The sequence below is a fragment of the Pipistrellus kuhlii genome, unplaced genomic scaffold, assembly GCF_014108245.1.
Source record: "Pipistrellus kuhlii isolate mPipKuh1 unplaced genomic scaffold, mPipKuh1.p scaffold_m20_p_1, whole genome shotgun sequence".
Lineage (NCBI taxonomy): Eukaryota > Metazoa > Chordata > Mammalia > Chiroptera > Vespertilionidae > Pipistrellus > Pipistrellus kuhlii.
Window position 1 is genome coordinate 108,946,052 of NW_023425404.1, and position 24,450 is coordinate 108,970,501.

The 24,450-nt window shown below is 37.9% G+C and overlaps 1 protein-coding gene across 1 annotated transcript in view; it reads left to right on the forward strand.

The window, feature by feature from the left end:
• MALRD1 (MAM and LDL receptor class A domain containing 1) overlaps positions 1-24,450 on the forward strand; it is a 578,615-nt gene that overhangs the window by 23,657 nt on the left and 530,508 nt on the right. Inside the window, exons 3-4 of the mRNA XM_036459535.2 lie at positions 16,065-16,156; positions 16,245-16,406. Coding sequence (XP_036315428.1) covers positions 16,065-16,156; positions 16,245-16,406 — 254 coding nt within the window. The remainder of the gene's footprint in view (positions 1-16,064; positions 16,157-16,244; positions 16,407-24,450) is intronic.

Genomic DNA, 24,450 nt, shown 5'->3' on the forward strand with positions numbered 1-24,450 from the left:
TTATTTTCTCTTTAGCTTCCATTGCCCTAGGGGCAGTATCAGTGAAGAAGTTCTTTTGGCATACGTCTGAGATTTTGCTGCCTGTGGATGCCTCTAGTATTTTTATGGTTTCCTGTCTTATGTTTAAGTCCTGTATCCATTTTGAGTTTATTTTTATGTATGGTGTAAGTTGATGATCAAGTTTCATTCTTTTGCATGTATCTGTCCAATTTTCCCAACACCATTTATTGAAGAGACTGCCTTGATTCCATTGTATATTTGTGCCTCCTTTGTCAAATATTAATTGAGCATATTGATTTGGGTTGATATCTGGGTTCTCGATCTATTCCATTGATCTCTATGTCTGTTCTTGTGCCAGTACCAGACTGTTTTGAGAACAGTGGCTTTGTAATACAGCTTGAAATCTGGTATTGAGATCCCTCCTACTTTACTCTTTATCTGAATTTTCAATTAAAGATATTTTTATAGTAGTCAAGCCTGCTTTTTAATAATAAAAATACAAATAAGATTTGTGTTCATGAAGTGGAATTACAGTGTACTATTCTATTTGTCCTGTTTATGAGGTAGTTACTCTATTTTAAAAGTAAAAAGAAAAAATTATTTTATGTTTATGTACACATACTTACATATGGTGGTGACCATTGCTCATTTTAATTCAAAAGCATTTGTTAATCCCAGTGTGTATAAGACATCATGATAAATTCTGTGAAAGTCTATTAAAATAGTTGTTGCATATCAAGGTGTTTGTGATCTCTTTTTAGAAAGGTTTTTTTTTTTTTTTTTTTTTTTTTTTTTTTTTACAAAATGTAAGATTTTTATAGGAAGTAGGGTGGGGAAGAGGAGTAATTGACAAAAGAAAAAAAAATGATTATACTTGGGCCCAGACATCTCTCTCTCTCTCTCTTTTTTTTTTTTTTTTTAGGGAAAAGAAGGGTATCGATGCAAGACATGTCCAAACATATAAAAAATTTTTATAAGAGTTTATTTGAGATAAACTGAGGACATATGCCAGGGAGCAATATCTCAAATGTTTCAGAGAAAAGGTTTTATAGTTTTTTCTTTTTCTTGGTCAACTTTTTAATTTTTATTACTTTATTTTTTTAAAACCATTTTTAAATTACAGTTGAAATGCATTATTATATCAGTTTTTGGTGTATACTCCAGGGATTAGACATTACATAACTTACTAAGAGATCATCCCAATAAATCTCATATCCATTTGATACCATACATAGTTATTAGAATATTATTGACTATACTGTCTATGCTGTACTTTATATCTCCATGACTATTCCATAACAACTAATTTGTACTGCTTAATCACTACATCATTTTCACCCATCCTTCCAACTCCTCTCCCATCTGGCAATTGTCAAAACATCCTTTGTATCATGAGTCTTTTTCTGTTCTGCTTGTTCACTTATTTTGTTTTTCAGATTCAATTGTTGATAGATATGTATTTATTGTGATATTATTGTTTGAATATTGCATTTTTTCTTCTTAAAGAAGACCCTTTAGCACTTCATGTAATACTAATTTGGTGGTAATAACTTCCTTGAGCTTTTTCTTGTTTAGGAAGCTCTTTATCTGTCCTTCAATTGTACGTGATAGCTTTGCTGAGTAGTGTAATCTTGGTTGTAAGTCCTTGCCTTTCATCACTTTTTCTTTAAAATATATTTTTATTGATTTTTTTACAGAGAGGAAGAGAGAGGGATAGAGAGTTAGAAACATCGATGCAAGAGAATCATCGATCAGCTGCCTCTTGCACAACCCCTACTGGGGATGTGCCCGCAACCAAGGTACATGCACTTGACTGGAATTGGACCTTCCAGTCTGCAGGCTGACGCTCTATTCCACTGAGCCAATCCAGTTTCGGCGCCTTTCTTCACTTTGAATATTTTTAATCAATCCTTTCTAGACTATAGAGTTTCTGTTGAGAAAGTAGCTGACAGTCATATGGGAGCTCTCTTGTAGGTAACTAATTGCTTTTCTCTTGCTGCTTTTAAGATTCTCTGTCTTTAACCTTTTGTATTTTAATTATGACGTGTTTTGGTGTTGGCTTCTTTGGGACTGTTTGGGATTCTTTGTGCTTCCTGGACTTGTATGTCTTTCACCAAATTAGGTAAGTTTTCTGTTATTATTTTTTCAAATATTATTTATTCTGTTATTAGGTTTTCAATTTCTTGTTCATTCTCTTCTTATTCTAGCATCCCCCTGATGTGAATGTTGGTATGCTTAAATTTGTTCCAGAGGGTCCTTATATTATCTTTAACTTTGGATTCTTTTTTATTTCTGCTATTCTAATTGTATGCTTTTGCTTCCATATATTCCAAATCAGTGATTTAATTCTTCAGTTACTTTACTGATAATTCCTTGTTAATTATTTTTCATTTCTGTTAGTTTATCTTTCATTTCTGACTGGTTCTTTTTTTACTGTGTGGGAGTTCTAAGTTTCTTGAACATCCTTATAACCGTGTTTTGAACTCTGCCTCAAGTAGATTGCAAGTCTCCATTTTGTTTAATTCTTTTTCTGGAGTTTTGTTCTGTTCTTTCACATGTTACATATTTGTGTCCTTTTGATGGGTTTCCTGTGTGTTTTTTTTATGTATTTGGTAGAACTCCTACATCACCCAGGCTTGGTAGATAGATTTAATGCAGTAGATGTTCAGTAAGGTTCAGCCTCCCTAATCAAGTAAGTGACCATGACTCCAAGCTGGACACTCAGGTGTGCCTCCTCATATGGACAGTGTACACCCTCCGTTTGTTGCTGAGCCTTGATTGCTATTGGCATATAATTGGGAGAGGTTTGCCTCCAGGCCAATCAGCTGCAAGGACTGGCTGTGACCACTGACCACTGACCTCTGATTACCATGGGAGGGTCAGCTGTTCAGGAGCCCACCCCACAGAGCAGGAATTATTTCAGCAGGGCTTTGATATCCACTGAGTTCGTCCCTTGTGTTGATTGTGGAAGTGATTAGATGGTAGTTATGCAGCGTAGTCTGAAGGTATCCATTAGGTGCACTGGTTCTGGGGCCTTCCAAGAGTTGCAAGCCAAGGTTAGCTGTCATCTATGTTCTGCTCATGGCCAACTGTCATAAGCTACAAAGCAATATGCAGATAGCTGCTACTTACGCTGGGCTTGGATGTGCCCAGGCATGACCAAGCTGCAAACCAAGGGTGGCCTGGGGTCATTTAGTGAGAGGTATGGGGCCCACTGAAGCCATATACTACTTATTTGAGAGATTTTAGGAAAATCTGAAGCATGAGCCAAGACAAGCCAGATGCATGGAAAAGCCACTTAAAACAGCTCGGGTGGGACAGAAGTTTGGTGGGGCAAGTCCTCAGGGATGTCTAGGGCAGGGAAAATAGTGTTAGCCAGGTTGATACAGTTTCAGATATGGCACCAACCTGCTGGCTCTGTAGGGGGAGGGCTCATCAAAGGAAAAATGGCCTCTGCCAGCACTACAATCTGGGAGAAAGCTGTTCCTCCTGCTCTCACCTGATACTGGACAATTCAGTTTCTTCCCACAATTCTCTGGTGCTTTTCTATCTGCTGCCTTTGTGTTGGAGTTTGGAGGAAATGAGTCAGAGTTAGTTTGTGTGTGGGCCCTTTAAGGGGGACTGTTTGGTACACCAGCAGCCCTCCATCTCCCTTGGCCTCAATTCCTGGCTGATTTTACAGCCAGAGTTATGGGGACTTCTCTTTCTGGCACTAGAACCTTGGGTTGGGGGACCTGGTATGGGACTGGGACCCCTCCTCTTCAGGGGAACTTACATAGCCATGAAATCCCTTCCAATTTTAATCCACCACATGTGGGTGGGTGTGGGACCAGACCCTTCTGTGTCTCCACCCCTTCTACTAGTCTTGATGTAGTTCCTTCTTTAATTCTGTAGTTTTGAACTCCCATTCAGTCATATTCCAAGCAATTCTGAGTAATGACTGTTCTATCATTTAATTTTAATATTGTTGTGGCTGTGGGAGGGAGCAAGTAACACATTTACCTATGCCACCATCTTGACTGTCAGTCTTGCAATTTTTTTTTTTTATGCATTTGAAATTAAGGAGGGGTCATTTAGCATTTTCGAGAATAACACAATTAATGATGATACAGGTAGAAACTTTAAAAGATCTATAATGTTAGTCTGAGCAAATTCATACATAGTGTTCTCAGGCAATTACATCGTAGCCTGCTGTAGGGGTGTCGAACTCAATCAGAGAAGGGGCCAAAATCTAAAATCCAGCCTAAATCGCGGGCCGAATGGTTTACTGAACAGTCATAAACTGTCATTGTGATGGAAACGCAGCGGAGTGTAGTGATGACAGCGCGGTGTGGGCCACATTGCAAGGCCTGGCGGGACGGATTTGGCCCGAGGGCCTTGTGTTTGACACATGTGGATTAGAGGATGCTCTCTTTGGAAATGAAGATAAAGCAGATAGTGTATTTGGGAAGGTCAAAACTATGTCACGAGGCCCCGGATGGGTAGCTCAGTTGGTGAGAGTGTGGTACTGATATGCTAAGGTTGTGTGTTTGATCCCTGGTCAGGGCATATATAAACATCAGCCAATGAATGAGTAAATAAGCAGAATAACAAATTGATATCTCTTTCTTTCTAAAAATAAAAATGTTATTGAAAGGATATTAATGTTACTCAACAGTACCATCTCCTTTCCTCTTTTCCCTTCTCTACCAAAACTCCTTCACAGTTGATAATTCTAATTCTGCTGCTGCCCAATCCAGAAGCAGAAATGAAAGACATTGATGGATGTGGCAGTGGTTGAGGAGTTGCATAAAGAATTTTAAAGGCATACACATTTGGTACTTAATGATTCGTTCTGCCTCAAGTAGTATTTTGGAGAGAACTTTAGTTTCTTCCACAAATTCTTTGATTGTCAAACTAATAATATGAAGGTCCTTGATAGGTGTCTGCATGAGTGCACATTTTAAATGAGTAAGCTACATGCATTTTCCATAATTCCTCAACAAAATTTATGCCTATTTTTATTGTATAATATAATATGTTTATGTTTCCATTTCATTTATTTCAAATTCAGAGAAATACATCAGTCAGGGAATCAGAGTTGACAACTTAACTGATTATTTGAACTAACTAATACAACATCAATGAAATTTCTCCACATAACATAGCTAGTCACGCTGTCAAATATCTTTTTTTTTTAAATATATTTTATTGATTTTTTACAGAGAGGAAGAGAGAGGGATAGAGAGTTAGAAACATTGATGAGAGAGAATCGTCCATCAGCTGCCTCTTGCACACCTCCTACTGGGGATGTGCCTGCAACAAAGATACATGCCCTTGACCGGAATCGAACCTGGGACCCTTCAGTCCAGAGACCGACGCTCTACCACTGAGCCAAACCAGCTTCGGCTGTCAAATATCTTAAAGTAATAAATATTATTGACTAGAGCCAAATATATTCTATAATTTATTTAATATTTTGAATATGTATTTTTTATGTGTAATAAAAATATATACTATTTTTAATGTATAATTTTCTTTCCTTTGGGCAGAAATTTTATCTTTACAGGAAGAATGGTTATTTGTTAAATTTACATGGGTATATATTTTTTTAAATTAATTTAGCCACAAGTAAAAAATTCAGATTCAACAGAAATACATTAAATTAAATATTAGTACCTGAAATAAATACAACACAAATTTCAAGGAATCTATCTTTTGAACCATAACTATTCTGTCAGAAGACTGAGAATCTGTCTAATGAAGGTGGGCAGGGAATTTCACCGATTACAGTGACTGAGCAGATTTCTGTTCTCTGCAAACCAACGTTCTCTGCCAATTGTAATTAGTAGTCACATTGATTTAGTGTGTCCTACAACTGAATTAGTCAAGGAAGAACTTATACTCAACTACTTCAGGATTTATTTATACACTTTGGTTAATACCTTAAAACACAGCAAATGGAACAAGAGAACCAAATTGCTGCCTACCTAATTATGGTAGGGAAAATTATAAAGATGCATGCCCTCCCTCAAGATTCCCATTCCCAGGTTATTCAATCAAGCACTAATCTAGGTACTTCTGTGAAAGAACTTTGTAGATGTAATTAATGTTATTAATGAAATAACCTTAAAATAGGAAAATTCTACTGAATAGTTCAAGTGCCCCAATGCAATCACATAGTTCCTTAGGACCTTATATATACAAGAACCTGTCATTTACAAATAGATAGTAAAACTTCCCCCTTTTCACCTATCCCCAACCCACATTTATTTGGTAACTATCAAAATGTTCTCTATATCATTGAGTTTGTTTCTGTTTTGTTTGATCATTTATTTTGTTTTCTTTTTTAGATTCCACATATAAGTAAAACCACCTTGCATTTGTCTTTCTGACTGACTTATTTCACTCAGCACAATACCTTCTGGGTCCATCCAGGTTGTTACCCACAGCAAGATTTTGTTTCTTTTTTATGACTGAGACATATTTTATTGTACATATGCACCACTGCTTCTTTATCCATTCATCAATTTTTTAAATATATATTTTTATTGGTTTCAGAGAAGAAGAGATTGAGATAGAAACATCAATGATGAGAGAGAACCATTTATTGGAGGCCACAACCTGGGCATGTGCTCTTGACCAGAATCAAACCTAGGAACCTTCAGTTTGCAGGCCTACACTCTCTCCATTGAGCCAAATAAGCTAGGGCTATCCACTAATCTATTTATGGACACATAGGTTACTTTTATATCTTTGCTATTATAAATAATGCTGCAATGATTGTATGGATGCATATGTCTTTTTGAATTAGAGTTTTGGGTTTCTTTGGAAAAATAACCAGAAGAGGAATTTTGGGTCCTTTCTTGTCTCTTGTTATAGGCTTTTATTTAAAGTCTATTTTGTCTGATATAAATATTGCTACCCTGGCTTTTTTGTTTGATTGTTTCTTTTTATGAAATTACTTTTTCCATCTCTTTACTTTCAGCCTGTGTGTGTCATTTGTCTCTTGTAGACAGAATATGTAAAGGTCCTGTTTTATTATCCATGCAGCCTCCAAACATCTTTTGACTGGAGTATTTAATCCATTTACACATAAAATAATTATTGATAGATATGTAGTTATTGTGATTTTATTATTCATATATATATATATATATATATATATATATATTTTTTTTTTTTTTCTTCTTTTTTTTCTTTTTTAAACAAGTCTCTTTAACATTTCCTATGATACTGGTTTGGTGATGATGAACCCCTTTAACTTTTTCTTGTCTGGGAGACTCTTCCTCCTTCAATTCTAAATGATAGCTTTGCTGGGTAGAATAATCTTACTTATAGATAAATCCTTGCTTTTCATCACATTGACAATTTCATGCCAGTCCCTTCTGACTTGCAGTTTCTGTTGATAAATCAGCTAAGTTTTATAGGAGATCCCTTATAGGTAACTGTTTTTCCCTTATTGTTTTTACCATTCCTCTTTGTATTTAACCTTTTGTATTTTAGATATGATGTGTTTGGTTCACCTTGCTTGGGACTCTCTACACCTACTGGATTTGTATTTATATTTACTTTGCCAGGATAGGGAAGATTTTTATAATTATTACTTCAAATAGGTTTTAAACCTGTGTGCTCTCTCTTCTCCTTCTTAATGTTAGTATATTTGGTATCCCAGCGACTTCTTAAATTTCATTTAGATAGCTTTTTCCTTTTTGCTGTTTTGACAGAATTTTCTGCTACCTTATCTTTCAAATTGCTGGTCTAATCCTCTGTTTCATCTAATCTACTCAATTATCTCTAATGCAGTGGTTGCCAACCAGTTGTCCTCAGACCACTGGTAGGTCCAAAAGGTTGGTGACTGCTGGTTCAAGGAAACCTTAAGGAAACCTTCGGAGCAGTGGTTGCCAACAAGTGGTCCTCGGACTACTGATGGTTTGTGAGGTCTGAAAGGTTGGTTATCGCTGCCCTAATGTATTCTTTATTTCTGACTGGTTCTTTTTTATGGCTTTTTTGTTTTTATGCTGGTGAAATTGTCACTAAGTTCCCTGAGCAACCTCATAATCATTTTGTTGTTGTTAATTCTCATTGGAGGGTATTTTTTTCATTAATTCTTAGAGAGAGTGAAAGGGTGCATATATGTTTATAAGTCTTATATTTTCTTGATGGGTTGATTCTTTTTTCATTATAAATGTCCTTTTTTTCTTTTCTGTAGGGGGGATACTTTCAGATTCAAGAAATTAATGATTTCAGGTCCCATTTCTTCTTTAGACACTACATTCATCTTTGGGACAGTCCCTCTGTCCTAAGGAGATCCTGGGACAGGATCTGGGGTGTTTATCTAAGTAGTCCCTTGAGATAAACTAACCATGTTGGGGTGGGACATTCAAGTAGTTGTTAGTGAATAGACTACTCTATGCACAGCAGGACCAGCAAAGACCAGATGCTTTAATTTAAATTTTAAGCATACACAAAGTAATTTAATCAATTGCCGGAGGAATTATACCACATGAAACATATGCAGTTGCAAATTACACAGCTTTTTGTTACACAATTCCTGGTGCTGCGGGTACAGGCTTAAGTGGATCCCAGTGGTGCTGTCCTTGGGGGTCCGGCAGTTAGGCTGGTCTGGTCCTGATGCAGGGAGCCGGTGTTCCTCACTGAGAGCTCGGTTGCCTCTCAATCAGGTGTTACTGACTGTTCTTCTGTTGTCTGGCAGAGAGAGGAGTGTGGAGCAGCATCCCTTGCTGGACTGGCAAGAGGACGGGCCTTTGTGGCTGTCTCGACAGACGAGCACTTTGACTGTCTGGACCCCAGTTTTAAAGCCTGTGCCCCATTTGCAGCCACCCAGGTGACCAGACTCAAACCCAGGACACATGTTTATCTCAAACAGGGCAAGGGGCTACATGTGGCTATCTAGGGAGAGTACATTACTCACTTAGGTGGTTATCTTGACAAATCACTCTGAGTTGTTTACTGAAGTTCAAATTCTTATCTATTAATATGAGGTACACATGCTTCAGGGCAGTGGGGAATCACACTTTAAGTTCCAAGGAAAGTTGATTTAAACATTTTCAAACCTCCTTAACATATATATTTTTAAGGCATTTTTAAAGTATTTTTAAACATTTCTATATATTACTATGACACCCTCCTTTTCACCTTCTTAAAAAGAGGTTTGTCATTAGTCAAAACCAGTTCAGCAGATTAACTGGCTACAGCCTCCACACACTTCTGTATTTCTGTAGATTCTGACCCCAAATATTCTGAACACAGCTTTTTAGATCAGAGGCCAAATGACACATGAACTGTAACTTCCAGTACTAGGGTCCATTTGTGTATCAGTCTCTCAAAAATAAAATTCCAGGCACTACCCTCTGAGATACAGTGCAATAAAGGTAGCCCAGGAAAGCTTGGCAGGCAGATCTGGCCCTCACATGATGCTACTCAGACCCAGAGGTGGACCTGAGAGCTGATCTTTGGTGCATTTTGCATGTTGACCAGTTCATCTCAGAAAGAATGGTCTAGAACAGCTGTCGCCAACGTATGGTCCACGGGCTACTGTTAGTACATGAGGTCCAAAAGGTTGGCGACCGCTGGTCTAGACGGTCATCCTGGCCCTGCAGCGCCCACCTCAGCCAGCCATGCCACCCATGAAAACATTAAGACTCATTTTATGAAAGGCGATTATATATTCAGTCACCTTCTTGACCTTTTAAGCATCTATGGCATCATGAATTCCACACCTAAAGTGGCCAGGAGAATCATCTGTAATGACATGGATTCCAGATAGACTAACATTTGATTTCTGTGGTTGTGATAGTATTAAAAGTGCTTTTTCTACAAAGCATTTAAAAATCAAAATAGCCAACAATGAATAGACAAAGTTTGCAGAGATAAATTAACTCTGAATGATCAGTGCAGGTATTTTTCCTATTTTTTTTTTAATATGTTTCCTCCTTACCTCCCACTACTGGCTGTAACCCAAGGTCTGACCTACCACGGCAAGCTGTTGTCAGATCTTATGGACACGCCTTTCCAAGCGCCACATGGTTTTTATAAAATCAGAGACTTTGCCAAGATATCTGTGAGATGATAAGGGCAAGGAGAACAAATATTGGCATGAATTTCACTCCAAACATCTTTGTAGGAGACCTCAGCTCCAAGTGGGCTGCACAACCAGGGAGATGTGCTGGGAACCGGAGAGAGGTGGCAGCTAAAGTGGCAATGCTTAGACTCTTCCGTTGGGCAAAAGGGCAGGAGGGTCCTCCTCACCCAGGCCCGAGGGGGACTTCATGCTCTAGGTTAGTGAGGACGTTCGAGTTTGGTCCGCTGAGAGTTCTTCCATGAGGGGCGGAGACAGTTTGGAGGAGGGCACAGATGAGTAGAGTCATAGATGCTCCAGTGCGGTGCCCGCGGCCTTCCCGGCGTGCAGGAGCGGATGCCCACGGCCTCGTTGGGGCCCGGCTGCTGCCCCTCAGGCGACCTGGAGACGGCACCTCAGCCTTGGAACTGGCTCCCGGCAGTGGAGGGGGGGGGGGAAGAGGGGGGCAGAGGGGAGGCTGCGAGGTCATGACCTGGAGACGGCACCTCAGCCCTGAGGTCACTTTCAAGCCCAGTTTGTACATGAAGTCATTCAGCACCAGGCCTGGGTGGAACTGGCTCCCGGCAGTGGAGTGGGGGGGGGGGGGGGGGGGGGGGAGGAAGGAAGGGAGGGGCAGAGGGGAGGCTGAGAGGTCATGAACTGCTTCTCAAGCCAGCCCGGATCCCCGCGGATGAATCGTCGCCTGTTGCAGACGGTCACGTACAGGGACCGGCTTGCCTTGCTCCGGAAGTAGTTCTCCTGCTGAGGCGTCCGGGCTGCGGGAGGCCATGGTCTCGCGGGAGGCCATGATGTCGCGGGAGGCCATGGTCTCGCGGGAGGCCATGGTCTCGCGGGAGGCCATGGTCTCGCGGGAGGCTGTGGTTCATGCGATTCTGGCCTCTTCAGTGAAGAAGGCCTTCTGCCGCGCCAGAGCCTCTCTCTGGCTAGGTGTAGGTGTAATGCTGTGGTGTAGGTGGAGGACTCAGGTCTCTCTTCATCTAAATGCGAACATGTGTTTTCTTGTTGCTTATTGGGCACATCACAGGGAAGAGTGTTGCGAATGACGATATGACAACCAGCAGCGCAGTGATGGCAACAACTCTGTGGGTCCAGCCCGCGGGGAACACACTGGCTTTCAGGCATCATGCATCACTTTTCTTGTGGGTATTAGTGTCATCTACCAGCTCAATTATATAATCCCCTGGAGATACATTTTGAAGGAGGCAGCTGGTTGTATTTTGCTCCTGATAATAGGCCTTTTCTCTTGAAGGTCCCTCATGCTTGAGCTTGTAATGGAGGTAGAGGAAGCGGAAGGCAAAGGGGGGTGCCTGCATATCCGAACCATACTGGGTGATATTCAGGTTCCCAGGCTATAAAAAGCCACAGGCTCAGGTTCTGAGAAATAAAGGGTGATAATTGCTTTCCTTTTTCATGGAACGAAAAGGGACATTCTTTACAAAGAAATCCGTCTCAAACTTCATATTCAGGAAAGGTTGAGATTACATTCCAGTTCTTTTGAAACTACTGTTGAGCTGCTTCAGAGTCAGTTGTTGGAATTGTCTTCCTTCTGACTTCAGCTCCTCCAGTACTACCCGAAATCCTTGTAGGAATTCCACGCCCAGGGCCCCTGGGGACCAAAGAATAGTGACTGCCACTTGGCCATAACAGGCGAACTGACTCATCAGCAATCACAGGATTCAAGTATGTGGTTCAGTCTGATTTGGTAAGTAGGGAACCAAAGTTGGAACCCAGGCCTACCTTAGAGATGACCAGAGGGCCCTGGGTCAATCTGGAACAGATTCACTTGGCCCATCCCATTCTGTGTTTTGTCATATTACAATTAATTATTATGACTTCTAAAAATCAAAATTATAATTCAGTATTGAGGAGTATTCAATATGTAACGATCCAATCGTTATAATAATGATTAGTTATTGATATTTATAATTTCTCTTTATTGACATTCTCCTATATCAATAGAGAGAAGGAGTTTATATCTAAGACGATTATTTCCTCTCAACTATCTGAACTAAGGCATATTTCTGTAATAGGTGAACACACCATTTCCTTTATAAAAGTTTTGACATTTTAAACTTTTCCTCAGGCCTTGGACCTTGTCATGGTGATACACTCCTGTAGCCTGATATTTTGGAAAATGTTCTTAAGAACTGATATTATTTCACTGCTAAAATGCTCAATGTTTTTCTTCCTTTGAGCCAGTTTATTACTCTGTAGCATGCAATAGGATTTATGTTTCTTCTGCTCACAATCATACCCATTAATCACCTAGAACTTGGAAAATGGAGGAAACACACCACTGCCTGTTAATAGTTGAAGAAAGCAAGACTGAAAATTTTACCTTCTCTTTCCTGAGCATCAAAGTTGGTGGAATTCACTGCCAGAGTTACTGGATTTAGTCTCAAGACTTGATTCATGTTTTTTGTTGCTTTTATGTTTTATATACTCTCCTTTTTTGGTTATCAATCTTGTTATATTGGATTTTACTCCAATACCTACTCAGTAAATAAGAAAAAATAATTTTGAAAGTTCTTTGACATTAACATTTACTCTTTGTCACAACTTTATTTTAAGCAAGTGCAGAGTATATCTTCAAAGCATGCTTAAAATAAAGTTGTGACAAAGAGTTAATTATTAAGATTACAAAGAACATAAACAGCATGATTTCATTTATAATTATAAATGTAGACTTAAAATAAGAGAGAGAACATTGGTTACATTTTTGTTGTTGTCAGCTTCACAAGTCTCTTCTTGATGTTTAGAGCCAGTAGTAGGAGGGTGTCGGGTGAGGGAATGGGCGTGTGGGAAAAGGTTATGCTCCCAAGGATCTGCTTTCTTTTATAATTATAGATTAGATGACTAAAGTCTTATGGAAAGCAAGGAATTCTATACTCATACTGTAGAGAATAAGGTAAAATTACAAGTGCATTTAAAAATATGTTTGTTATTATCACCAAGTTGGAATTAAAGGTAGAAAACAAGAAATTGCTATTGGATGCATTTTGAACACTTTCCCCCCCCCCTCCCCATCGAAGGAAAACTTATTACCAGTACAAATGTTAAAGGACCTCAAGCTGTTTCTGAATTTAAAACTTTACTTTGCACGACAACCTAAAGATTAACCTTTATTTTGTTTCTGACAAAGTACAGAATTTACAGTGTCGTAGCACATAACAAATGTCATAGTTTATATTTATAAAATACCCTTATTTAAACAATTGATTATTTTATTGCAAATGCTACTCTTAATACTTATTAGCATAATGTGGCAAATCTGATTATTGACCAAACTTAAAAAAATAAACATGATTAATATAAGTAATTTTCTTAAAAAATGAAGGCAATTTGCCTGTATAATTATGGATGTTATTTTTAGTAGCTGAATATTTATAAACAATAATTTAGGGCCTATTGAATACTGTTGTCATTTGCATTGCTAATAATATTATTTAAACTTAAAACAGTATTTTAATGTGGCTCTTTAGGCTTATTTAATTAATCATTTGCTTAACATTTGCTTTATTTGCTGAATATAAAGAAGAAACAAACTGATAGTCCACTTTGTATCACTATGATAACATCATCTAAATTGTGTTTATACTAAAGGCCTGGTGCACGAAATTCATGCAAGTGGGTGGTGGTGGTGGTGGTTGTCCCTAAACCCAGCCTGCACCCTCTCCAATTCAGAACCCTTGGGGGATATCCTACTCAAAATCTGGGACCGTTGGCTCCTAACTGTGCACCAGCCTGCCTGCCTTATCACTCCTAACCACCTATGTCTACGTGCCTGATCCCCCTAACTACTCTCCCCTGCCGGCCTGATCCTTCTAACTGCTCTCCCCTAACAACCTGATCCCATAATTGCTCTCCCCTGCTGGCCTGATCCCCGTAACTGCTGTTCCCTGCCATCCTGATTGCCCCTAACTGCCTCTGCCTTGGCCCTGCCACCGTGGATTTGTCCAGAAAGGCATCCAAAAGGTTATCTGGAAGATATCTGGTCTAATTAGCATATTATCCTTTTATTAGATACATAATAACTAGAGGCCCAGTGCACGAAATTCATGCAAAAAATAGGCCTTCCTTCCTCTGCTACCAGCACCGTCTTCCCTCTGGCATCCCAGACCCAGGCTTCCCTCCGGCTGCTGGCTGGTACTCAGGACCCAGGCTTCCCTGGCAGCCCAAGCTTCATCCAGAAGGTTGTCTGGAAGGATGTTCAGTCTAATTAGCATATTGTGTTTTTAATATTATAGAAGATTCCAGGGAGTATATTCTGTTATTGCTGGAATTTAAATTATGCATCAGACTATATCTATAAGTAATCATTAATGTCATTGCTTTCTGTTTAATTAGAGTACAATTTTGGAATAAGTCTAGGGAAAAAAGAGGTATTTAAGGTTTCATAATGTTACTATTGATTACTAATGATGTGACAATTAAATTTGATTTCCAACTTAGTTTAAAATGCCACTAAATAACTAGGGTAGACATATCATTATAATCATCATCAACATCATTTGTTCATTCTTTTTGACAAACAGTGGCACACAAAATAGAGAAGCAGAAAATAATAGTTCCTAGATTATATACTTCAATCTTGTTAAGTATTACAGGAAATCAATGAAAGTCCAGAGAATGTTATTATTTATGTATTTATCCATTTACTAGAGGCCCAGTGCATGAAAATGCATGCACTGGAGGGGAGGTCCCTCAGCCTAGCCTGCCCCTTCTCACAGTCTGGGAGTCCTCAAGGGCAGGAGATGCCCCCATCAGACCTCTGCTGCTGCCACTTCTGGCAGCACAAGCCTTGGCCGGGCTTGGTTACTTTACCCTGGGGTGGCCCTGGGTGGCTGGGCAGCTACCATCCAAAGCTTGACTGTGCCTCAGGCAAGTCCTGGGAAGCTGAGAGCCTGAGGGGACTGGGAGACTCCTGAGGGAGGCGCTTGGCAAGGCCGGGCCCTGATGGTGCTGAGGAGACTGAGCACCACCAATCTGTGGCTGTGGGTACTGCCATCTTTGAGAGCATGTCAGTATATTAGCATATTCCCACCTTATAGGCAGTGGGCATAGCTATCTTTGAGGATGGGGCAGTCACCTAGCATATTTCTTCCTTATTGGCTGTGGGCACTGCTATCTTTGAGGATAAGACAGTCAATTAGCATATTCACTCCTTATTGGCTGTGGGCTCCGCCATCTTTGCGGCAATGTGAAGGTCAATTAGTATATCCCCTCTTTATTAGATAGGATTTTTATTTATCCTTACCCGAGAATACTTTTTCAATTTTCTTGTTTTTTTAAAGAGAGAGTGGAAGGGAGAGGTACAGACAGAAACATTGATGGGAGAGAGACACATCAATTGGTTGCCTCCTGCACACATCCCAACTGACAACTGAGGCATGTTGCCCTTAATTGGATTCAAACTCATGGCCCTTCAATCCATAGACCAACAATCTAACCACTAGCTAGGACTGCGTTTATTTTGTAGTCTTTTAAACAGTAGCTGGCACAGCCTGTACTACAGCATACAAGAGAGAATTAGGGCTCAGTATTGTTTTCTATAATCCTGGAAAAAGCTGGGACTATTTGATCTAATCCTTTCTTGAGAAAATCATAGCAAACAATGATCTCTTTTGAATTCCTCATTCAATTGCTTATTTTGGAGGACAGTCCTAACATGTTTTCTCTGGACACCATCTTTGCAGAATTATAAAACTTTCTATGTTATATAAGCTAAATTGGGTTGTGGACTGCAGCCCATAATAGTGCTATAGGGAATATAATCCCAATTAGTAATTTCAATGGGGAATATAATGAAGTAAAAATATCAGTCAGATCATTTGCAAAAGCAAATGATGTAGTTAAATGTTTAATTCTTTGAGCAAAAACATATTGATCCAATGTGAGTATAAGCCTGAATTACTGTCTGGTGTATTAAGTAAGTTTACCAGTGATTACCCTAAGTCTAAATGCTGACTCTTGTTTCTAATAGCCCACTTTCTCTCACTGGTCTCCAAAGTGGACTCTCCTTCAAACTTAAGAAGCCGAGTTTTTCTTCCAACGAATAACCTGCATCCTTGTCAGGTATTTCAAAACACACAGCACTTTAAAACTTTTTACATTTGGGAACTTCTTTATTATAATTGTTTGAATATTAATTATTTTTTCACAGGTTACATTTTATTACTTCTCCAGCCATATGAGTGGCAAATTGACAGCTGGCTTTCAAACTACATGTGGGGGTCCTGTTCAACCTTTATGGCAAAACAGAGCTGGGCCCCAACATCAGTGGGAGAAAAAGGTCATCAGCATTCAGTGCTCCCAGAAATTTCAGGTATGTTTGTTATATTTTCTAGCTATTTTTTTAAACAAAGCTGTTAAGTTGCAATTTTCTTAAAAAGAACTTCCTTTAAAAATATGTTTTTATTGATTTTTAGAGTACTAGGTGAATTAAAAGTTGGATGAATAACTGTCCCATTTGGCATAGGACTGAGGGATTTGCCAGGACTTTTAAGAGTTGAGACCAAATAGTTCCCAGAAATTGGGTTGGGCAGTCACCCCAAAAGACACTTAAAAATGGTTTTATGGCCAAAACCGGTTTGGCTCAGTGGATAGAGCATCAGTCTGCATACTGAAAGGTCCCAGGTTTGATTCCAGTTAAGGGCATGTACGTTGGTTGCAGGCATACCCCAGTAGGGGGTGTGCAGGAGGCAGCTGATCTATATTTCTCTCTCATTTATGTTTCTAGCTCTCTATCCCTCTCCTTTCCTCTCTGTAAAAAATCAATAAAATATATTAAAAAAAGGTTTTATGTTAATGTATTAAAACTGAAGTTGTTAAATATTAAGATATATTGATATATCAGTAAAGTATAACCTTCTAAATTTCTTCTTAAATTTTTGAGTCCCCCTCATTTTTTTCTTTATTTCTCTTACTGTTCCAATGTACTATTTCTTTTAATTTATTCTTAAGGCCCACTCTCCTTTCAGACTTTTCTCATGTTTTTGAGAGAACAGGCTTTTGTTTGGCAATGAGGAAAATACTGTTTAATTAAATACTCACTGGTCATATTAATTTCATGGTTAAACTCAAATTATTCAATACTTCCTTTATTTTCCAAAATAGTTTTGTGAAATAAAGTCAAAGCAAACCTTTAAAATTTAAACTTATTTATATAACCTAATAAAACTTATGTATGGTAGAAATTATAATCTAATGATTATTACAAGGGTTCTTGGAAAAGTATGGCATATTTTAACATTTGGGACAGCCAAGCAAAATTTTCCAGTTAAAAGAGAATCTTAAAGCATTTTATTCTGAATTAATTTGCTTTTTAAACCTGATTTGTGAGCCAATATAGGCCAAATGGGTTTCCTTTATAATCTTTATTAAGATAGTATAATATAGTCAATTTTATAATTTTGTTAAAGAGTGCAAAATCATTTGATATGTGATGAATTTAGCATTTGCTTTAATATCAAACTTGAATTGGAGTTAATTTTAAGTTCAGCTATTTTGAATGGCAAAGTGGAAAGATAGGAGAATGAGCAGGGTCACTATTATAAAAATTAAATTATAAAATATAAGAATGGCATAATTGAGCTGTCATAAAATCACAGTAGTTTGGAATTTTCAGACTTTTGTAAACTAAATGTGTATTTGAATAAATTAAAAGGAAAGCACTTAATAGATGGATAAATGACACCTGGACAGATAAATCTTAAATGGAATTTTATGGTTAGAAACACAGTTCTGTAATTTTGAGCCTTTGCACTCAATTTAAATGATATATCAGTTTGTGTTGGGAGGTTATCCTAAGCCATTAGGCATTTAAGTCCTCCTATGAATGATTGATTCATTTATTAAACAAAGACTTATTTGAGGCACTAAAGATGCTGTGGGTGGGATTCATGGAATGTTCCCAGCTCCATGTTAATGGGAAAAGAGTTCCCCAGCTGTATTGAGATAGAGTTGACATGTGAAATTATGTACGATTAAGGGTATAAAGTGATGATTTGATGCAGGTATATATTGTGAAATGATTATCAAAATAAAGCTAGTTAATGCACCCATCACTTCACATAATTCTACAATAGGTTGTTTTTGTTGTTGTGTGTGGTGAAAATATTTAAAATCAGTAGCTAGGGTGGCTCAGTTGGTTGGGCCCTGACCCCTGCACCCTAGGGTTGCCATTTTATTTTATTTTATTTTATTTTATTTTATTTTATTTTAATTTAATTTAATTTAATTTATTTTTAACATTTTATTATAAAATAAATAAATAAAATTTTACAAAGAGGAAGGGAGAGAGATAGAGAGTTAGAAACATCAATGAGAGAGAATCATCAACCTGCTGCCTCCCTACTGGGGATGTGCCCGCAACCAAGGTGCATGTCCTTGACCAGAATCAAACCTGGTCAGTCTGCAGTCTGAGGCTCTATCCATTGAGCCATACTAGTTTTAGCAGGGTTTGCCATTTTAATTCCTGGTCAGGACACTTGCCCAAGTTGCAGACTTAATCCCCAGTAGGGGGTGTGCAAGAGCCAGACAATTGATATTTTGCTCTCACATCACTGCTTCTGTCATTCCTCTCTTCCTCTTTGTTTAAAAATCAATTAAAAATCTTTTAAAAATTAAAACATCTACTTTTTTATTAACCAATTTTCAAGTACATATTATAATATTATTAGCTAAATTCACCATGTTAGATACCCTGAACTTATTCATCTTACAATTGGAAGTTAATATCCTTTGACTAATATTTCCTCTCTCTACAGCCTTTGGCAACTACCATTCTGCTCTTTTTTAAAAGTTATTATTATTTTTAATTGAATTTATTGGAGTGACATTAGTTCACAAAACCATGCAGGTTTTACGTGTACAATTCAATAAAACATCATCTGTTCATTACATTGTGCACCCATTGCCCAATGCAAAGTCCCTTTCCATCCCCACCATTTCTCTATTCTTTGATTTTTATGAGTTTGGATTGTTTCAATTATACATATAAGTGAGTTTATATAATATTTGTCTTTCTTTGTCTGATTTATTTCAATTAGCATAATACCACATAGGTGGTCATAAATGGTAGGATTTCCTTTTTTTAAGAATTATTTCTTTGTATGAATAAAGCATATCTTCTTTTTTTATTTTTTATTTTATTTTATTTTATTTTATTTTTTATTTATTTAAAAAAAATTTTTTATTGATTATGGTCTCACATAATTGTCCTTATTCCCCCATTCCACATTTTCTTTATTCATTTACCATCCACAGATACTTGAGTTGTTTCCATGTCCTAAGATTATGAGTAATGCTGCAGATATGGGAGTATAGCTATCTTTTTTGAGACAGTTATTTCATTTCCATTGAATATATATCCAGAAGTGGGATTGCTGGATTATATGGTGGTTCTATTTTTAATTTTTTGAAGAACCACTGTATTGTTTTGCATAGTGGCTGGACCAATTTACATTCCCACCAACAGTGCATAAAGTGTTTCCTTTCTCCACATCCTCACCATTCTAACACGTGTGAAGTATATCTCATTTTGGTTTTGATTGCATTCTTTTAATATTCAATGATGCTGAGCACCTTCCTTTTCATGTGAGCAATTTGTACAAATGTTTACTCAGGTGTTCTGCCCATATTGTTTATTTTCTATTGAGTTTTATGAGTTCCTTACATATATTGGATATTAACCTCTTACTGGTATATTGTCATCAAAGAGAAAATTTTTGACAGGCATGGGGATGAGACGCAGTGTGTTCCTGGATTTGGTGTGTGGAAAGAGAATCCACACAATTTAATTTGTTGTGAATATTGAGGTGCTAGAGATTTCTAATTTATATCTTACACTTCTCTTCCTACTCCCTTATGTCTCTTTGTCTTTCTCAATGACAACAAAAGCAATAATACAGAGCCTAGAGTGCTTTTGAGGGGATTGAGTCACATTGACTAGATGCTGCAGGATGAACCCACTGAAGTCCTTCTGTCTGCAAACTTGTATAAGCTTTAATGACTGACATGGGAATCTTGTTTATATATAAACGTTATCAGTGTTTATACATCTTTTCCATCTTTCAAACAGAGTGGATGTAAGAAAGTCTTGAACTATCTTCTTATGTCAAACTCTCTCTCCTTAGGTCATGCTTTTTACTGGCAGAGCAACTCATTCAGATGTTGGGCAGGGCTGAAACCTGTTTGTTTTGTAGGTTAGACCTTTTAAAATAGCCTCCTGCCGAAACCGGTTTGGCTCAGTGGATAGAGCATCGGCCTGTGGACTGAGGGGTTCCAGGCTCGATTCTGGTCGAGGTCATGGACCTTGGTTGCAGGCACATCCCCAGTGGGAGGTGTGCAGGAGACAGCTGATTGATGTTTCTTTCTCATCAATGTTTCTAACTTTTTATCCCTCTCCCTTCCTTTCTGTAAAAAAATCAATAAAATATATTTTAAAAAATAAAATAGCCTCCTGTTTTTCTCAGCTGTCTTATCCCAAATGGCACATTGTGTGGGTTGATGATTAAATATGTGGAGTAGCTAAATATAAAACTTAAAATTCCCAAGTTTATCATCTCCAATGCAGTTCAGCTGTAGCTGAGGTAGCAGGGTTATACATTTGAGTGCTTTAAAATGCAGCAGTAGCTTCATCCAAAGCAGATGCATGTGCAGTGTATTAATCTGTTTCCCCAAATACTTTATTGCTGATATAGAATCAGTGCTCCTACCTTACAGGCTTTGTAAAAATTAGGAAATGATATGACTCTGTTGGGACCTTTGGCTACATCAGTCTTTCAGCTTGCAGGTATGCCTTAGTTCTCTCCTGTCAGCAAGTGAGCAGGTGTTCATTTGCTGCTGTTTGGCTGGGCCGCAGAGATGTGCTGTGCTTGTAATACTGCCTGTCACCAGCCAGTAGCTCATTCCTGAAAAGCTATAGTGAGAGGCTTATTGGAGGGCATTTGTAATCAGTGTCTCCAGACAGTGTCTGCTGCCTCATCATTTTACAAGCCTCTGAGAATTATTCTGTTTTTCACAATTTCCCCTCCATGCTGCCTTCTGGTCATTTTAAAGCCCTCCGTGCTTCCTTTAGAAATATGTAAATAGGAGATTTTCGACCCACGTGGACCTTGGCTCAGCATTAGTTTCTGAGAAACCCTCTGGACTGTGAGGGCTTTCACTTTCATTTGTGAAGTCCTGGGTCCATCCCTTAAGAAAGTGGAAGCATGCTAATTTTTGAGAAAATACTGCTACATAAACAAAGAGTGATGTTTATGCATTTAGTCAACAAAAATGGCCGAATTCCAGTAAGTCATGAAGATGTTTAAGGAATAGTAACAACCACCAATTTATTAAGCACTTACTATGTGTAAGGTCTACATTTATCCCTTTGTGTATATTATCTCACTGACCCTTCTCAGCAGTCCTCTGCAATAAAACTATAATTTGCCCCATTATTCAATGAGGATTAAGAGCTTTAGACAGTGGACTAACTCCAAGCTGATTAGTTTGATTTCAGATCTCAATCATGTAGTCACTGAATCATGGTAATTTTTGTCATGTTAAAGCAGCATGAGGATTTATAAAATAGAAAAAAAAAAAAAACCCAAAACATTCAACCCCAGATTTGGTCAGATCTATTGCATGAAACTCATTTGATATTCTTTTGTCTGCAGTGTTGGTTTTATTATTCATTGTATGGTGCAGGTTAAACACAATCACATTTTTTCAGAATTGCAGACATAAGCAAATAATTATACTACAGTCCTAAAATGTTCAAAGAATAAAACAGTCATAACTTAAAGGAGAAATTTAGTTCCCAATTTAAGTGAAACCTTCCTTTATTACCCCCTACCCTCTTTTTTTTTTTTTTTTTTTTAAAGATCCCATATATTGGTCTTATGGGTAGAAAGGAATGAATACTATGTTGCTAAATATATCACTGACAATGGTTTTCAAGTTGAATGTTTGAATTCTTAAGCTAAATGAGCAGTCAGAACCTAAATTTTACTAATAAAAAGATATGGAAGCATTTTTTTGTTAATTCTCACCTGAGGATTGAGGATATTTTTCCCATTGATTTTTAGAGAGAGTGGGAGGGAGGGATGGGGGGAGAGAGAAAGGAGAGAAAGAAAGAGAAAAACATAAACATGAGAGAGGCACATTGATTGGTTGCCTCCTGCTCGAGCCCAACCAGGTCCAGAGATTGAACCTGCAACCAAGGTATATGAACCAAACCCATGACCCTTCAGTGTACTGGCTGAGACTCTAAACACTGAGCAAAATCAGCCATGGCTGGAAGCATTTTTAATATGCTATTATTTATTTCTCATTTCTTTGATATTCCATTTAGAAATGCTAGAGAATTTTCAGCAGCCTCCTATTTTGAAACAGTAGATTTTATGAAAATAGGCAAAAAATAAGTTATCCATACAACTGAATATGAATTGCTATCTTAATGAATTGTTAAAAATTCTACTCTCAAAATTTTCAAAATTATAATCTAAGTCATTTTACCTTTCAGTTCAAAAATAGTTACTATCTGAACACATGATGGGAACAGGATTTCCTGTTTACTTAAGAAGTGATATTGAATGTATACTAATAATTAAGAAACTCTAATATAATAAATAATAAAGAGTTTTTGTTCATGAAGTTACTTATACAATCTAAGATAGGTTCACATCCATTCACCTGTTGTCAAAGTTCTGTGTATGTTTTTAAATATATTTTTATAGATTTCAGAGATAAAGGGAGAGGGAGAACAAGATAGAAACATCAATGATGAGAGATAATCATTGATTAACTGCCTCCTGCATGTCCCCTACTAGAGATCAAGCCTGCAACCAGGCACATGCCCTTGACCAGAATCAAATCCTGGACCCTTCAGTCTGCAGGCCCACACTCTATCCACTGAGTCAAACCAGCTAGGGCTTATCAAAGTTTATCTAAGATTTAAATCAAGTAGCTCAAATGCTGACCCCTTCACTCTCTTCAAAGGCCATCTTCTCCTAAAATGTTAGGGCTGAAAGGAATTTGTCTCATGTTTCCTATTGGATCAGAGCAGGCTAAACTTGACTTGTGATGCTGCCAACTCCAAACTCCATTATCTTGGTTGTGATTTGCTTTGATTTTGTCACTTTTTAACTTTGATTATTCCCCCTAACATAGCTGAAATGAGGAGGATGTTTGGGAAAATATCCTTTGGCCAAGTTTTGAAGAAAACAAGGAACATTAAACACCACTTTTTAAAGAAATACAACAACTATACCCCAACACAGCCTCTGATCACAGGACCTGGCTTTTAAAAATCATCTTGGGATTCCACTTTCTTATATGTTTCAACCCATCCCTCTTTTTGGGATCTCAATCAAAATCCCTGGAAAATCTTTTTGTTGGAATATATATATAACTAGATGATCTAGTTATGCCTGATGGATCTTGTGTTTTGTGGCTATGAAGATTTGTTAGTAAATTCCCCTACACTTAGAGAAATAGAAAAACATTTCCTCTTGTTGCATCAGTGGGCTCATATGACAACCAATTTTCAGACTAACTTTTCTTCAGTTATACAAGTTTAACAATAATTTAGTTAAATCAATAAATATGTTATATGTAATACAAACTCTGATGAGGAGAGGATTGAAGATAAGAAGGTAATTTAGATTTAATTTACTTTATTAGATCATATGTGAAGATTGAGGATTAGAAATAGGCATGGAAAGAAGAGAGAGCTTTGTAGGTCTTGATTGATTGGACATGAGACTGAAGGAGAAAGTAGTTCCAAAGGTCAATTTGAGATTTTGAGCATCTTTGGGTACTGTTAGAGGATAAGAGAGAGGTTCATTTCCCCCAGTTGCTAGTAGAAGTGGGATTCTTGGAATAAGCATTTCTGGAAGCCACCACAAGAGGATGAATATTGTAGAAAGTTTTACTTATATGGGATACACCTCAGGTTTCTGAAGTCCCATTTTCCTTAGTATAGTCATAAAAGAAATAGAGCTCAACTGGGGTTTCAGTAGAGCTCAAATCAGAGCCAGTGTCCAGAATTTCCTTTACATGTGGGAGCCATGTCTAATCCAGCATCAAGGTAGCTTAGCTTGTGTTTCCTGCTGCAGATCATTAGTACTTTGCATGCAGAATCTGCCTGACTCTAGGTTATACTGGTGAATGCAAGGAAGCAGAAGCAAAAGAGCCCAAGGAGTGATAAGTCATCAGCCAAAAACAACAAGAAAGAGAATTCCTTTGTTAAGGAGGATTATTCATTCCCAAACTTCCATGGGCTTGCAAAGGCCACACTCATTTTTGCCAACCATCTCTGTCATCAGGTGTGATTGACAAGCAAGTACCTTCCCTATGTCACCCCAGATTTACTGGGCATG